The 18,400-nt window shown below is 32.3% G+C and overlaps 1 protein-coding gene and 1 long non-coding RNA gene across 2 annotated transcripts; both read right to left on the bottom strand.

Annotated features, from left to right (window-relative positions):
- Window positions 1–526: 526 nt before the first annotated feature.
- Window positions 527–2,813, bottom strand: LOC143058758 (protein meiotic P26-like). The gene has a single exon (XM_076232205.1). It carries the CDS (start codon window positions 2,753–2,755, stop codon window positions 1,142–1,144), a length of 1,614 nt encoding a protein of 537 aa, XP_076088320.1. The 5' UTR covers window positions 2,756–2,813; the 3' UTR covers window positions 527–1,141.
- Window positions 2,814–13,561: 10,748 nt separating this feature from the next.
- Window positions 13,562–18,326, bottom strand: LOC143058425 (uncharacterized). Its single transcript, XR_012973056.1, has 3 exons — window positions 18,193–18,326; window positions 15,460–15,553; window positions 13,562–14,074 (listed from the first exon to the last, which is right to left on the bottom strand). It is a non-coding gene; the product is annotated as an uncharacterized LOC143058425 (long non-coding RNA).
- Window positions 18,327–18,400: the final 74 nt, after the last annotated feature.

Raw genomic sequence — 18,400 nt, 5'->3', positions numbered from 1 at the left:
TGCATTTTATAGCTACCTATGCAGTAAGGGATTGTTCATTATTGAAAGCCGTTCGGTGTTGACCCTAATGGCATATGCTCCCTCGTGAAATGTTGTCTCATTTGCAATCACACATTTTCTTATTAAATTGCGAGTGAAAAATTGAACAAGATTTAATAAAACGAAAGGACAAAGTGTCCACCAAAATCAGTCACTAAGATGGTATGCTAATTTAAAGTTATTATGCAGGAACTTGTCTCTGTGAATGCAAAGATAATGAAGAATTCTGTTTTTTTTTTATCTGAAATGGTTCTCTATTTGTATAGTTCTTGATAATTATATCTTGTGTGATTTTATTTAGTATCATGTGATAACAATTATGATTAATATTGATACAACTTATTTTGTTTGAAAATTTTATTTTCCATTCCTCTGTCATCCGTTATGTCACAGGTTACATGTAACCTTTTTAATAACCTGATGCATATGAGAACCTCTTATTATATATTGAATTATAATCAACATCATAACATTCTAAAATTTATTATCATCACATATATTTAGCATCATCACTACATGTATCACTATCTCAACTTTAAAGGGAGATTTACTATCAATGCATTTACGTATAGGGGAGGAGGAGGATTGTCAATGCATCTACGTATAGGGGGAGGGATGAGGAGGATAATCAATGCGTCTACGTAAAGGAGGAGGAGCATTATCAATGCGTCTACGTAAAGGAGGAGAAGCATTATCAATTCATGTACGTAAAGGTGGAAGAGCATGATCAAAGCATGTTCGTGAAGGAGGAGGACCATTGTCAAAACATATTCGTAAAGGAGGAGCAACATTATCAATGCATGAACGTAAAGAGGGAGAAATGAGGAGGAAAATCCATGCGTCTACCTAAAGGCGGAGGGGTATTGTCAATGGGTCTACCTAAAAGAGGAGGAGGATTATCAATGGGTCTACCTAAAGGAGGAGGAGGATTATCAATGGGTCTACCTAAAGGAGCAGGAGGATTATCAATGGGTCTACCTAAAGTAGGAGGGGATTATCAATGGGTCTACCTAAAGAAGGAGGGGGATTATCAATGGGTCTACCTAAAGGAGGAGGAGGATTATCAATGGGTCAACCTAAAGGAGGAGGATTGTCAATGGATCTATGGCCACAGTCTACCTAAATAAATAGGAGGATTGTCAATGGGTCTACCCAAAGGAGGAGGATTATCAATGGGTCTACCTAAAGGAGGAGGAGGATTGTAAATGGGTCTAATTAAAGGAGGAGGATTATCAATGAGTCTACCTAAAGGAGGAAGAGGATTATCAATGGGTCTACCTAAAGGAGGAGGATGATTGTCAATGGGTCTAAACAAAGGAGGAGGAGGAGGAGGATTATCAATGGGTCTACCTAAAGGAGGAGGAGCATTATCAATGCATGTACCAAAAGGAGAAGGAGCATTATTAATACATGTACTTAAAGGAAGAGAAACACTAGTAGTACTATCACTGAATCCTTTTAAAGACCGAATATCACAATCACTCAGTATGTTTTTGAAATGACAAATTTCGTCCTCGGAATGGTCGTCTAACCTTTCAGATTTCATTTCATTATAAACAAAATTGGAACTTAAGTCAAAATTTTGTGTTGTTTTCTCGATGTTTATGATAATGTTATCTTCAAATATTTTCACAATGTCATCTAAACATCTTTGAAAATGAATCTTTATTTTGTACCTTTCTACAGAGGTTTCAAAATTTCTTAATTGTTTTTCGATATTTTTATGAAGTTTCTGAACTTCAATCATTAATTGAACATCCGAAGCCTCTTTCAATGTAACTTCCAGAATTTGCTTAGTATTTGTGACTTCTTTCTTTCTATTCTCAACATCACGAATGGTGAACTCCAGTTTACTTTTTTCACTGTTGAATACTTTCTGGCATTCTTTTATGGATTTGTTTTTAAGTTCCTCAATCCTCTGCTGCAAGTTTTGCCAGAAAAGTGTACATATTTGCATTTCATTATCATAATTGGCTTCCATGTCTACTAACGAACCCCTTTCAGATTCTAAAACGGTCTCAAAATCAGCTAATAAAGCACTGACCTTATCTTGTGTTTTGCTTACGGAGTTCGATGCTCGGAAATTCTTTGCAGCTTCCTCAATAGTCAAGACACTTTCACATTTTCTATGTTTCACCGAAACACATATTGAACAGCACGGAAAATCATGATCCACACAGAATAGTTCTAGCTCTTTATTTTTGTGCTCGGCGCACATATTCTTAAAAGCTTTCAAAACATAACCTTCTTTTGAAATGTCTGATATTGGAACAATTTCATGATTTGAACTTAATTTATTACTTTTGTGACATCGTGTACAATTTGCGCAAAGAGCATCAGAGCAATCAATACACACGGAGGACGCTTCTGATTTCGTATTAACATCAGATCGTTCGCAAGACATACATATCTTTTCGGTGCGTTCCACTTTATGTTTTTCGATTAATCCGACTATGAGAAAATTCAAGGGCATCTGTTTAGCCCATTCTTCGGGAGTTATTTTTTCCTCAGGAGCAGAAACTTTAGCCCTACAGACAGGACAATCAATACTTGTTTTGTCTTTTTCAAACGAGGAAGTAATATATGTCGAAATACAACTTTCACAAAATGTATGTAAACAAGGTAGATACTTCGGAATATTAAACTGTTCTAGACAAATTGTACACGTTGTTATATCGTTGTCCTCAATACAAGAACTTACAACAGCTGCTGCCATTTTATACGCTGAAATCAAGCTTTTCTTCTGTATGTTTGCTCAAAACATTCCTCACCGAGTGACCGGAATGACTAAAATTGTAAAACGAATACAAATATGGAAACAGATATGTTTAAATTTGTCATTTTTAGAATGTGTGACGTCCATATTATAAACAAAAAAGCAAAATTGTTTTTCAACCGCTCCTCCTTTTTTTCCCAAAATTCCCAATTTTTTGTTTTCTGTTTCTTTCAATATGAAAATACGTTTAGTATATTATGAACATTTATTACTGTAAATAAAGTATGTTTGCTTTTTACTATCAATTCTCAGTTTACTAATCAATCCACGGCGGTCATTGATATATTATATAGACCCTCTCTATTTAATATATACTAAGTGACCCGATGATTTTTTGTAAAAGATTTTATGACTGGAGAATTTCAGAAAAGGTATGAAAAGTCATAGGTACTTTGAGACATGAAAATTGTTTTTCTAGCCCGGCTCCTCATTTTTTTCCTCCAAAATTCCCATTTTTGTTTGTTTTTCTATAATGTTAGCGTTTATCTGTATATTATGAACATTCATTCCTATAAATAAAGTGTATTTGCTTTTTACTATCAATTCTCAGTTTCCTAATCGATCCACGGCGGTCATTGACATATTATATAGACCCTCTCTATGTAAAGAACTCTGTGACCGCCGTGGATAGTAAACTTGAAAATGATAGCAGATAGCAAATACACTTTATTCATAGTCTTTGTATGTTCAAAGTTCAGAATATTCCGAAAGTTCCGATATTTTTTATTTAAACAAAATGCTGTCTTATTTATAACGAATCCTCAATTCTTTTCCAAAAACTCTCTTATATTACTTATTCTCAATTTTCAAAACAAATTGAAACACTTTCTTATAATACTGTCCGAAGCCAACAGCTCTTGAGCCCATAATACAGTGGTTGTTGTTTGTTGCTATGTACATCATATTTTTAAATGTTGTTAAATTCTACGCCATGTGGTCATACCAAATCTGTTACTTTTTCAATGATCCTCAAATGTCCACCAAAATAATAAAACATCGTCGCTCGGGTTTACGAAAAGGAATGAAATCTTTCCGTTAATCATAGATAGAAAACCAATGAAATTGCAGCGATAAAAGATTCTTAGCGCAATCTTTGTGCTATCGTTAACTATGACTTACGAGAACTTTAAGAGGTGTTTCTTGTAACTGGCCCCTGGATTACACTTAAAGAAGGTGGGGGAATTAGGGTAGAGATATTTGACTTGTTATAGTAACCTACGGATTATTTAAAGATTTATTGCACAGCGTTTAGCACATGCAATGTAGAAAGCATGGAAAACTCGCAATACGTGGCATTACATTGGGTTAAACACCCCTTTTTTCAACTGGACAACTGTTTAGTTGTAAATCGCGAAAACTCAAACGGATAAATTATCATCATTTATACTAGATAAGAAAAAGGTATGATTTTTATGTTATAACTCCCATCTTATTGTCTAATACAATGCAGTATTGTTGGAAATGATTGATTGATTGACTGATTAATAACACCATTCTCAACAATAGTGTGCTATTTCGTGACGGTCAGTTTTTTTTTTGGTAAAGGAAGCCGGGGCGTCCGACAAAAAAAAACCAACCCACCGATCTTCGGTTGGAAAACCGACAATCCGGTTCAATTTGTGGGATTCGAACGACCTGCGTGTTGACAGGCTAGTGATACAGTAGTTGGACTACTCATACCACTCGGTCCTCGGATTTGAGAAGTACGGGTTACCATTTATTTTTATACCACGGTCAACACGATAGATTCGCGCAGTCATGATAACAATGCATGTATCAATATAAATAATATGATTCCTAAGTTTTATAAATGAGATTAACCTAACTTTAGCTTGCCACAAAAGTAGGTTCAACCCACCATTTTTCTTAAAATGTCCTGTACCAAGTCAGGAAAATGGCCATTATTATATTATAGTTCATTTCTGTGTGTGTGTTGCATTTTAGTGTTGTGTTTCTGTTGTGTCGTTGTTCTCCTCTTATATTTGATGTGTTTCCCTCAGTTTTAGTTGTAACCCGGATTTTTTTTTCTCAATCTATTTATGAATTTCGAACAGCGGTATACTACTGTTGCCTTTATTCATATACTAGTAAGACCCTGTTAAGGGAAAAACAATAAACTGTTATATATCATTAGATTGCAGAAGTGCAATAAAAGCAATGTCCATATTACAAGTACATGGAGTTATATGACACTGACAATTGTTGGTATATATATGGGCGTTTTTCAATAAAAACGTACTTTCTTGACCCAGCCACTTTAAAAAAAATGTGTTTGATCTTTGCGAGTAATTTTTTGTGCAGTCAGTACATTAAATTAGATATAACATTTTTAAGCAAAGAGACAGTTTATTTTTTAGAGAGATTGATAAGATATTGATTCCTGAATGGTCCAAAACAACCAAAATGGCATGTCCTTAGACCGCCTGTTCAACATTCATACTCTCAAATATCGTAAAAAAATGAAGAAATAAATATTAATTTTACTTAATATAAGTTTTTTAATAATTCAAAAGCATGTTTAGAGCCAACATATTTTAATAAACAGCTTTTAACATAGGATTTTTTATTTTAGAAGGTGTGTCCCTAACACAATGTCCACTACGAAACGAAGTCATTAAAACTTGCTTATAAACAGTTTTATAAAATCAATGTAATTTTTTGTTTGCAAGAGATATAAACATTAGGGTCTTACAAAAGAAGTGATGCTTTTATAACGGCAATTAAACTGTTGGTAAGAAAAATTGAGCACATCAAATGGACCAGAGTGATACCTTTTTTTTGTAAATGTCCACTACGAAACGGGTCAAATCTCCTTCAGTAACTGGTTTTAAAATTATGAAAAAAATATCAGTGTACAGCTCAATAACGCTTTGATGAATACAGTCAGTCTTGTTACTATTGCAATATTGGGGTTGTGAGAAAAAAAATAAAACATGTGAATACGTCCCCTACGAAACGGTCCCCTACGAAACAAGTTTGGGAGAAAAACGTTTCGTAGTGGACACTACCACTACAAATGTACCATGCAGTCTTTTTTTACTCTTTTTTCAATTATATTCGTGCAAAGCAAATAACAAAGGTTAGTTTCATGTAATTTTTTTTATGATGTTTTTATTAACATAGAATAGGGTTGATGTCAACTACGAAACTTTTTGTCCACTACGAAACGGTTTTGTCAACTACGAAACGCATTAAAATGTCCACTACGTAACATGAGTTGTACCTTCATATGTGAAGTACTGTCTAATCTTTATCAATAAAAAATGGTTCTCCAATTCAGAACAAAAGGAGATTTTTCTAGTATATAACGTAAACAAACTGGAATGTCTATAGGAAACATTTAAAATTGCAAAAATATGTGTGTTTAGAAGCAGTTTCGTAGGGGACAAAAGTCCCCTACGAAACAGTACACAAATTATGAAAATAATATCATTTTAAAGAGTATTTAAGATTGCACTTTTTGTTTACCAAAAGGTCTATAATAGAGGTATTCAAAATAACTCTTGAAAATAAATTTTAGACTAGTTGACTTTCCATTTTTTTTAGGTCTGAAAGGAACGCTTTTATTGAAAACGCCCATATATTAAAGTACAAAATTTAAAGATTAAATGATACACGTAGAACTGTAAAAACGTTGAGAATCTATCCTTTTATCTTTGCTAACAATTTGGCTTAACGATGTTTTATTAGTATATTTTTCTTCAAATAATTTATTGAAGAATAAACTTGAAAAACTAAAATGTTGCATATTTTATGCAACATACGAACGGCCAAAAGTATAAGGGTACTTTCATTAAAACAAAGATATAAATTTATAGAGGTTAAAGATTTTTCAGAAGGAAGTCATGAATCAAATAACTTGTAACCATTTTGTAAATAGTGTTACTTCAGAATTAAACGCGTTAATCTAACACCTGTTATTTATCGTTCGTTATAGTCAATATCATTGTTTACTTGGCTTTTGAAACTTCAGATAGATCATTCAACGTCTGATAGCCCAATATTGGATTTCTATTTCAAGTCGTAATAGTGTCTTATTAGTACGGCTAATAACCAAACAAATTAAATTATTAGTATTATATCTAGTAGTACGTACTGACCGATATGAGAGGGTCTGAATGGGGTACATAGAGTAGTGAGAAAAAAGAGCAAATTATGAAGAAAAGTTAGTGGAAAATTGAGAAAAATGGACCAAAGAAAATAAAGAACAAAGAAATTTTTATTAAGATTGCTAAAACAAAAAGAAAGATTGGTTTGGGCAAATCACATAAATAATTAATAGAGTAAAATTGACAAAATGATTTGATAAAACACATAAAGAAAGATCCCCTCCTGACCCTCATTTTATGATAGAAACGCGATACTATTGATCAGCCAATAACTACTAATTTTATTATATTTTTGTAAAAACATAAAAATGTAATTTGAAATGTAAAATCAAATTGGAAACTTGTTTTTTTTTATAATAATTTAAAATTTTATCAAGGTTGAAATTTCGAAAAAGTACAAATCCTTATTGCAAGCAAGAACCGAAGTATATGAACTCCGATAATAAACGCAGGACTTCGAAAAAGTTCGGAGAGTCGACAACCTTGCTTGTTGAAGTTGTTACAAAGCATGTGACTAAAGGGGGCTACATCTATTAACAGTCCACCAGCAGTGATGTCGACCCAGTGTTATTGCATGTTAATAAAAATATAATTTTATACGTTTTTTCAGACGCACTTTTCTGTCTTTATCTTTAACAGAAACTCTCATGCCTCAACCATTGAATTGCATATTGATCTATCACGACGGGTGCCATATGTGGAGCAGGATATGCTCACCCTTCCAGAGAACATAATATAACCCCAAGTTTTCAATGATGGTGTTCGTGTTTGCGCAGTCTTTAGTGTTCTATGTTGTGTTCTGTATACTATTGTTTTCCGTTGATTTGTTTCAGCTTTGGCTTTGTCAATTTTTTTCGATTTATAGCTTGAATGTACCTCTTGTATCTTTCGCCTCTTTTTTTAAAGCTCGTATCTGCCTTTCGACCAGACGTAGATACATTATACCACATCCTGCAAGTCAAACGGACACAATTCGTTTAAGAAAGAGTTTTATTTTTGTCCAAAGGGGGGGGGGGGGGTTCCAACTATATGTTTCCATTCAAATGCATTGATCGTCAAGAAAAAAAAAGGGGGTCCAACCCCCGGACCCCCCCTGGATCCGCCACTGTTTTTCCTAATTAATCAATTATCAATAGATTATGTATTCATATATGTAATAAATTCAAAGGGTTCGCTATGATAAAAAATATGTAACAATCTTCCATATATCCAGTCCTAAATGGCCGGATCGAAGCCATTTCTGTCTCTAATCCACTATTCTATTGTACTTGGATAAATAATTTTGAAATGTATCAACAATCTGTATCAAATTAAGAAAATATAAAAGACTTGATTGATTAATTTAATGAGATCTATGCACTTACAATTAAAATTTAATTTGAAAAAATATAGCACCTAACAAAGTAATGTGAGTCACAAGATGGGAAATTAGTTTTTAAAAAAGTCACTTGAAGTCGAAAAAAAATTCAATACAATGTGTATTTTTCGGTTAAAATAAACAGATCTTGTTCAAGTGAATTCGAAAGTTGTTCAAAATAATTATTTTACATTGAAAAGGATGAAAGACACCATTTATTTACATTAAACTTTAAAAGAACTTCTGACTAAATATTTAGAATATCTTTTCTATTGGAGTTTTTATAAAACGACAAACAATTTGATAATTAATTCAATAGGTAGGATGGTAATAGGCTCCAATTAGTACATTAAATCTTTGTCTGTCTAATCGTTCATTTTGAGAGCACTTGACCTTAGTTCAACTGGGTAAAAAAACGCCGAGAAGATTTTGCACATGATCAAATTTCCTGTCCCATTGATGTTACATTAAGATTGTTCACAATGAGTAAATCTACTTGGGCATGTGTAAAAGTGTAAAAACTGAATATGAAATACCGTTTCAATAGGTATCGTACAGTTTGGTCACTTTCACTTGTATCATCCGTGCAGTGATTTTTTTAATGAAAAAAATATCATTCAGTTGATATTAATTAACTTCAAAATGATAATAATATTAATAAACTCTATAATTAATTTGCGTTTGAAGCGTTGTTATGAAGTTACAATTATCAGGAACGCTGAAAACCAAACATTTGAAAGACAATGATGAAGACCTAAATACATGTACTTGGTTAGTTATATATGACGAAAAATTACATTACACAATTTATAAACAACTTTGTCTTTAGGGATTTGGAACCTTATTTTCAATTGGCCGTTTCAGAATCTAAAGCATCATGGGTAATTTCATTGTTCGTACCCCAAAGTGAAAATAACGTTACGTCATTGGTTTAATTTCCATTGTTGATAACGTTTTAAACCAATCAAAACGCTTTGGTGTACGCTTTTGAAAATATTACCCAGGATGCATTAGATTCTGAAACGGCGAATTGAGCATCAGAGCTGTGGAGAAAATAACCGATAGACAAACTAGGATATATCGTCTGCTGTTTAAGTTAAAGGCAATCATGTTAATAATAAAAAACGTGTTTCATGCACACAAAACATTTGCACAGTAAGCCATAAGTTCCCGGGATAACATCAGTCAAAGTTGAGGACATACTTCTACTAGTATAAATTTTTATTTAGGGGTCAGTTGAAGCACGCCTCCGCCTGCCGGAGTTTCTCGCTGCATTGAAGACCAATTGGTGGCCTTCGGCTGTTGTCTGCTCTTTGACACATTCCCCATTTCCATTCTCAATTTCATTTTAGATATTAACAATTTACAAAATTAAAGGCAGACGTAAACCAACTACTCAACTAATTAATATTTTTTTCTTTAAAGAGAAGATAAGACACTTGAGATCGTAACAACGCTCAATTGATTAACACTTGCAATAGCAGTCAACCAAAACTTGACCGTGGCTGAAATTCTACAAATATCATCTTTTCTAAAAAAAATCAAAGTGTAGTCGTGAAAAAGATGTAAGTGTATTTGACATCTTACATACTGTAGACAGAAATGTACACTGTCGTAAAAGGCAACGATTTTACGATAGCTAAGACCTATGTTTGTGTATAAACACTGTGCGGGACAAATTTGCCATTCCGGTATCGGCAAATCTGACTTTGTCGGTTTACAAGATATCAAAAAAAAATTTTGCCCAGTGATAGATTAATGAAAAATTAAAAAAATGCCATATGTCCCAACTTGTCACTGTTGTCACTCTTGTCACTGCAGCTGATTAAAAGTACATTTCCCATGGGAAATTTGATAATTCCCATGGGAATATTAGAATTTCCCATGGGAACATTGAAAGTTCCCATGGGAAAAATTACTTTTCCCATGGGAAGTTTAGAGTTCCCATAGGAACTTTAAAGTTCCCATGGGAACATAAGTAAATTGTTTGTTCCCATGGGAAGTTCTAAATTTCCCAAGGGAAACTTTAAATTTCCCAAGGGAATTTTTCTTCCCAAGGGAACTCCTTTTCTTCCCATGGGAAAATACTTTTCCCATGGGAACAATATTTTTTCCCATGGGAACAATTATTTTTCCCATGGGAACAATAATTTTTCCCTTGGGAACAATATGTTTTCCCATGGGAACAATAATTGTTCACATGGGAAGTGATATAACAAAAAAGAAAACATAAAAAATCCTCTCATTGCATGAGTGAAGCAATTTCACAAAACGGACTAAGTTATATGGGTACAAATATTTCTTTGAATCTTAATTGTAGAAATATATAATTGTGTGTTCTACGATTTTTGTCTTGGCATGCTTAATTGAAAGTAAATCACTATGTGTCAAAAATTTAACTACTATAAATTCAGAAATTATTGCTGTTTTTATTATTGTGAAAATAGTGACAGGGTTATAATCACAATAATATACACTTGCATATTGAAATTTTTTATGAACTAAACAGGATTATTCTAAATTTTGCACACAAAAAAATGATGAAATTGAGAAAAATCGCACTTACAATTGCTAGCAATAATTTCTGAATTTTCAGTATATAGTTTTGCATATATAGCTTTCACACCATTGCACACAGTGTCTTATGTTTATCCATTTGAATGTTTTTGTATTTTTTTCATGCAGACATTTAAATGTTGATAGGTCTTGCTCATTGTTGACGGCTGTTCAGTCACTGGCTGAAAATACCTTTATCTCTGGTTTTTAGTTGTCTCATTGGCAATCACATACCATATCCTTACTTAATTTCAACACTTCTTAATTTAAGTTATGTACATTTGAGAATATCATTTTCAAAAAGACAAAACATTACAATTGGTATAACAAATAAGGCACTTGTGTTTTAATATTTCATCTTTCACTGAGATAACACCATCAAGTAAAATGTGTGAAACAAAAACAGAAAGTTAAACAAACAGCAATAAAATAACTTAAGCAAGTGTCAATAAACCTGCACAAATAACATGAATAATATATCTAAGGTCATAAGCAAGTGACAATAAACATACAGCAATAAATAAATATATCTAAGGTCATAAGCATAAACATGCAGCAATATTATACATTGTATATCTAAGGTCATAAGCAAAAGACAATCAACATACAGCAATAGTATATCTAAGGTCATAAGCATAAACATGCAGCAATAATATATCTAAGGTCATAAGCATAAACATGCAGCAATATTATACATTGTATATCTAAGGTCATAAGCAAAGACAATCAACATACAGCAATAGTATATCTAAGTTCATAAGCATAAACATGCAGCAATAATATATCTAAGGTCATAAGCATAAACATGCAGCAATATTATACATTGTATATCTAAGGTCATAAGCAAAAGAAAATCAACATACAGCAATAGTATATCTAAGGTCATAAGCATAAACATGCAGCAATAATATATCTAAGGTCATAAGCATAAACATGCAGCAATATTATACATTGTATATCTAAGGTCATAAGCAAAAGACAATCAGCATACAGCAATAGTATATCTAAGGTCATAAGCATAAACATGCAGCAATTATATATCTAAGGTCATAAGCAAGTGACAATCAACATACAGCAATAATATATCTAAGGTCATAAGCATTTAAAAAAAACCATGCAGCAATAATATATCTATCTAAGGTCATAAGCAAGTGACAATCAACATACAGCAATAATGTATCTAAGGTCAAAAGTATAAACATGCAGCAATAATATATCTAATTTCATAAGCATAAACATACAGCAATAATATCTAAGGTCATAAGCATAAACATACAGCATTAATAATATATCTAAGGTCATAAGCAAGAGAAAATAAACAGGTCTTGTATAAGAATATTAACAGTATCCAGGACAAGTTTGCTATTCCGCTGAGTGCAAAAGTTGTCACCTTAATTTTTGGAGTTTAAGTCAAAATGAAGTTGATAACTTGATTGGTATTGGTTCTCTGATATTTGTCCTAAAAATGTTTGGCTCTAGCACTTTGAAAAAGTTATGCCCCTTTTTTCAACAATTTCCTCAGAGGAAAAAGAGTTTTCCTCAAGGGAAAAAGATTTCCCTTAGGGAATTTGCTGCATAATTATTTCCTTTGAGGAAATTCTTTTTCTTTTGAGGAAATTTGCCGCTTCAAATTTTCCTTTGAGGAAATTTCCTCTAAGGAAATCATTGTTCTTCAAATTTCCTCTAAGGAAATTTCTGAACATCAAATTTCCCTTAAGGAAATGTTTTTCCTCTATAAAAATTTCATAACAGTACAAACATTGACAAACAGTATAAATATATTTTCTCCTAGACTGAATTATTGATCATGTTGATACAAAAGATTATATAAGGCTTAAATTAAAATATTGTTTGTTTGCCCTTTACCGACCGACCCTATCAATTCGTTCCGCCTGAAAATCTTTTATTTGTATTTACCAGCAAGATTTTATTTTATTTTATTTTTTCGTTCCTACCAAAAATCTTATATTTGTATTTCCCGCTCAAAACTTTTTTACCGGAATCCTCGGGTTTTATCTTTACGTATAAGGTCCAGTCCGTTTGGTATCACCTGAGCGTTTGACATGAACACTTGCATTTGAAGTTTCAAAGCATTTGTTTGAAATCGATGTTGAACGCTTTCTGAAATCATGATATGAAGTACGTTACTCTGTACCTTTAAACTTAAAGAGCAGGGTTCATTTTAGACATTTACAAAAAAGTTCGTTTGATACAAAAGTATTAACGTGTGTACAAACTAATTTGTAAACGGACGTTGTATTCTATGTAGGGATGACCTTTTGTGATCCGCATATCAGAATGATTATGTTAACGTTGCCTCTAAATAATTTATATCTGACATGAACCAAAAGTGACAAAACCCTGTAAACTTTTGGACTTTTTCTACTAGTAATATATGTCTGCCCGGACATTATCTTACCAGTACAAAGTTATCTCTTATATATTTTTTTTTCAAAACTAATAGTCCCAGCGGAAAACTTATTTGCAAAAACAAAACGGACAAAAAAATGACATTATGCAGATTTTGTATCTATAAAATAAAATATTTTACCTACCTGCCTACCCATGACAAATAATATACCGAGCCAAGTTATTTTTTTGGGGAAAAAAGTAAAATATTTTACCTACCTACCTACCCTGTTTCAAAACATAGGGTCGGAAAAGGGCAAACAAACAATATTTTAATTTAGGCCTAAAATAAACACTTTTCATGTCAAATTAACTTGTCTTCTGTTTCAGCTGCTGTGTATATTTATTCTACCCCCTACATAACAGTTCAGTGCATAAATAATTCCATCCACAAGACATCTTCCTTCAATTGGTTGAATAAATTTTGGCAACTTGTTCTTCAAACATCTTCTCTGTATATTTGATATGATGGAGAGCCATGTACATAATATTATGTACATGAATGGATAACGCATGTGTTTATTTCGACAACAAACATGACAAAGATACTATTTTTTTCTTAATTTCTCCATAATCCATCAGTGAATATGTAGGTTGTTACATTTTACACCATTGTGTTCTTGTGCATCTTTGATAGTACTCCATTTTGTTTATAGCAATTTTGTAGAATTTTTTCTATTTCTTTTTCCAAAAAAACACACAATTGAGTTCATTTCACATTAATTAATCCAATTAGCACATTATGTAGAAAAGTATTAACAAATAAGTTTCCTCTTCAGTATAGACTTGCAGGACCTGACGATGATCATAAAAACCAAGATATCTGACCTATAAATACACAAAATAAAAAAAAAGTTATAAACATGATAAATGGAGAAAAAAACAGCAATATAAATAAGCTTATTTTATCATGTTTTAATTAAAGTCATAAGAAACCTCAAATAAAAAAAAAATATGTATAATAATTATGTTTTTTATAACTAAATGGATAGTTTTCATTATGCAACTTAAGTACATATACTTTTTTCTGAGGAAAATTCTTTAATTTGTCCACATTTAGAAGAAGTTTACTTATTTTTAATTGCTTGCTTCCAGGAAGCAATTCACCGATACATATTTTCCATATACATAGTGACCCGAGCGTAACCCTCCTTGTAAAAATCCGGTGACCACAATACGCATGGATCTGTCATTGAAATAAACAAATAGCTGATTATACATGTTAAACACGTGCTCAATACCCATGCTTTTTGTGATTTGTTTACTATAAGGTGACAATCGGTAAAACTCAGCTTCAAAACACGGCATTTAATGAGCAGCATTATTTGTTAAATCATAACAAACAGAGAGAAAAAAAAATTGACGATTTATATGATATACTTGTGAAAATAATGATAAAATCGTGCACAGAGGACTAAGTTTATGATGTATACATGCATTGGTTCAAAAGTTGGACAAACTTTATTTTTCATCACTCACTCGTTTCATATGACTTTAACATTTGAGAAACTTTCATTTGATATTCTTACTTGTCATGCTTTATATGAGTTCTCTAATTTCAGTGCTTTGTGTCCAAGATTTAATATTCGTTGTTTAGTGCCTTGCAGTGATATTTAAAGTTTAGCCACTTGCAAAAGTTGTTATAGAATGTTCATATGTTGTGTTATTTGAACAAATGTTCTATATTATGGTCAGGTAAGAGGTTGAGTGCTCACAGACATGATATTTTTTTATTAATTGTTATTGTTTTTGAACATGTTGAACTAAATTGGATTGTTTAAATCTTTTCATGTTGGGATCTTTATTGGCTGACCTATAAAGGAAGTGTTGTCTCATTATTGAAGGCCAGCCCATCATTGGCCTTTAATTTCTTGCATCCACTTCTTTGAACTCTGGTGGATAAGTCACTCATTTACCATACCACATCTTCTTATTTTTATAAGAGTTATCATTCAAAGGCAATTACTTTTATCATGTTTATTACTGTAATTTAGAAATTATCCAGAGGTTTTTAGTAATGCAATTAATGTGACTGGGTGAGTATCGCAAAAATAAGAAATCATATTTTGATAACAGAAACATATATATATCATGTATATATAATTGATGCAGATTTTTTTTGTAATCACAATAAGTTGTCCATTCCCTGAAAAATCACAATAATAAATGCAAGCAATAATTTCTGAATTTACAGTATATAGAAGTGGTCTTACCATTTAGGCCTTGTTGTATTCTGTTTATCTTGTTTTGTCGCTCATTTCTATTGAAACTGTTTATATTTTTCATTATTTTTCTATATTTCTTGTCCTATAAAACATAAAAAGGGTAAAAACTATTATTAAACATCAGTATTTTCTTTATATACAATAATATTTAATAAGAATGGAATATTTGTGCTATTTCATTTCACAAACTTTTTGTCAGTCATGACTTTCAAAGACTTTCACCCTGGTCAATAGTTTAAAAAACAAACATTCCCATACTTTTTCTTGGTGTTCGTACTAATTTTTCATTGGACAACAAAAACATGATTCAACTATTCTTCTATGATTTGTTTTGCTTGACTACGTTAAACTCTGAAATATTGTTTACAGTATAATCTGTATGTGTCTCACTCGTCAAAATTTCAAATTAATATATAAATAACCAATACGAATGCTATGCATGGCTCAGCTTGATACAAACGTACACTTTAAACCCTGAACAGTTGGAGCAAGTATGGACACAACATTCAATTCAAACTTTTCTACATTGGTTAGAGGTATAGGGGGAGGTTGAGATCTCACAAACATGTTTAACCCCGCCACATTTTGCGCCTGTCCCAAGTCAGGAGCCTCTGGCCTTTGTTAGTCTTGTTTTATTTTAATTTTAGTTTCTTGTGTACACTTTGGAAATTAGTATGGCGTTCATTATCACTGAACTAGTATATATTTGTTTAGGGGCCAGCTGAAGGACGCTTCCGGGTGCAGGAATTTTTCGCTACATTGAAGACCTGTTGGTGACCTTCTGCTGTTGTTTTTTTATTTGGTCGGGTTGTTGTCTCTTAGACAAATTCCCCATTTCCATTCTCAATTTTATGGATACAACTCTGAATTGTAAATTTGGATTGTGATTCAATAGTTGATGCAGCATAGGTTTCTTACATTGAATGAATGTGGTCCAAGTACTTAAAAATTTTAAATTGACAATTAACCTCTAAAATGGTCCAATATTCAAAATCTTAATACATAGTTAGATGCAGCATATCAACATGATCAAAGAACCCAAATAATTCATTATTTGATGAAATCAAATAAAGTTCATTTTTGGACCCTTTAGATCTCAATGTGGACCAATTTGATAATGGGCCAAAATATCAAAAATCTAAATGAATGGTTAGATTCAGCATATCAAAGAACCCCATATATTCATTTTTTTTTAAATCAAACAAAGTAAAATATTGGACCCCAATTTTGGACCAACTTGAAATTTGGGCCCATACTAAAAATCTAAGTAAACTTATTTTGATTTTAATAATATTTAAATTCTTGGTGTTCTTTAATCATGTCAATATGCTGAATCTGAATATTTAATTTTGGACCCTTTGAACCTTAAGATAGACCAATTTAAACAGGACCAAAAAACTAGGAATCTAAATACACAGTTAGATTTGGAATATATATATATATATATCAAAGAACCCCAATAATTCAATTTTCTATAAAATCAAACAAAAGTTTAATATTGGCCCCTTTTGGCCCCTAATTCATGTAATTCCTAAACTCTGGACAAAAACTCTGGACACAAACCCTGTGTTTGAGTTTCATAGATTTCTGTTAACTTATACTAAAAGTAATTATGGGAAAACCAAGTGTCTTCGGACTACGACGACTACATGATAAATAGAGAATGGGAATGGGGAATGTGTCAAAGACCCCCCTTTTTTGGACTATCAATGCATTTGAATGGGGACATGTAATTATCCCCCCCCCCTTTTTGTCCTGGGTTAGGAAACCCCTTTTTAAAATGACTGGATCCGCCCCTGAAGGGTCAATAATTAAGTTTGACAACTTCAGACATACTACTTTCATGACTTTACCAAAAAAAATTAACACATTTTATCCAATTTAATTTCATCCTTTACTTGCTATTTCATCCATAATATTTTAAAGAAAGAAATTTGGAAGGAGTATAATTTTAATTTGCAAGTTATACACTATCCAAACTAGAGACCTAATAGAGTAGATATATACTTGACTATAAATTTAAATCAAACTTGGGGTGACTGGGGACAAAGATTTAAGGGAATAGATGACAGTTTACCTACAATGATCTAGCTTCATGGCAATGGCATACATTACAGACTACATCATGTACATGGTCATTCTTAATTGTGTTTAAACTTTGGGAGTTCATTTTTTTAATGTTTAAAGCTAACAATTTCAACTACATACATTTATCAAGATTTGATTCTACATTTATATATAATTGTGTATGTCACATGTATGTACATGATGTATTTTAATGTAAAGCATCTGAAAACTCATTAGCCGTTTCATATTTATTTCAGTTCTTCAAAAGGCAAATTTATATGAGCCTATGCCTGAAAACAGAGATTTCTTATTAAGGAGAAAGCCCCGCCCCCCTTTTTGGTGTGAAATATTTTGTTGATTATATAGGGAATCATTGAAGCATGACTGGAGCAAGCATCCCCCTCTGTTCTCCCCCCCCCCCCCCCCCCCCCCCAAATTTAAAAAAAAAAAAAATGGAAATTTCTGGATCTGCCCATGTCAACCTTTCACTCAGGTCATTGGTGAAGAGTTGTCACACAAAATAAATGATATCAAATGTTCATATGTATGTGTTTTAGCTCGTGTAGGTGTAAGGAGGCAACCATTTGATTTGTAGGGCGAAAAGGGTGAATAATCTTGCCTTGTAAAACTTGTGCTATAAATAAAAATTAATACATTTCCATTTAAAAATCCGTCAGCCCAATCTCATCCAGTGAAATAGATTATTATCTGTTTTCGAAATTATATGGAAGTACTTAGTAGTCCAGACGCATTGCAAGGCATTTTTTCTAAGGAGACGTGTAGACTCATTTTATTGGGGGAATGGAACCAATAAATTGATAGGATCCGATATGATCTTCCCAGTACGGAGCACCTATTTTTT

The sequence above is a fragment of the Mytilus galloprovincialis genome, chromosome 14, assembly GCF_965363235.1.
Source record: "Mytilus galloprovincialis chromosome 14, xbMytGall1.hap1.1, whole genome shotgun sequence".
Classification (NCBI taxonomy): domain Eukaryota; kingdom Metazoa; phylum Mollusca; class Bivalvia; order Mytilida; family Mytilidae; genus Mytilus; species Mytilus galloprovincialis.
This window is presented reverse-complemented; position numbering and strand designations above follow the sequence as displayed.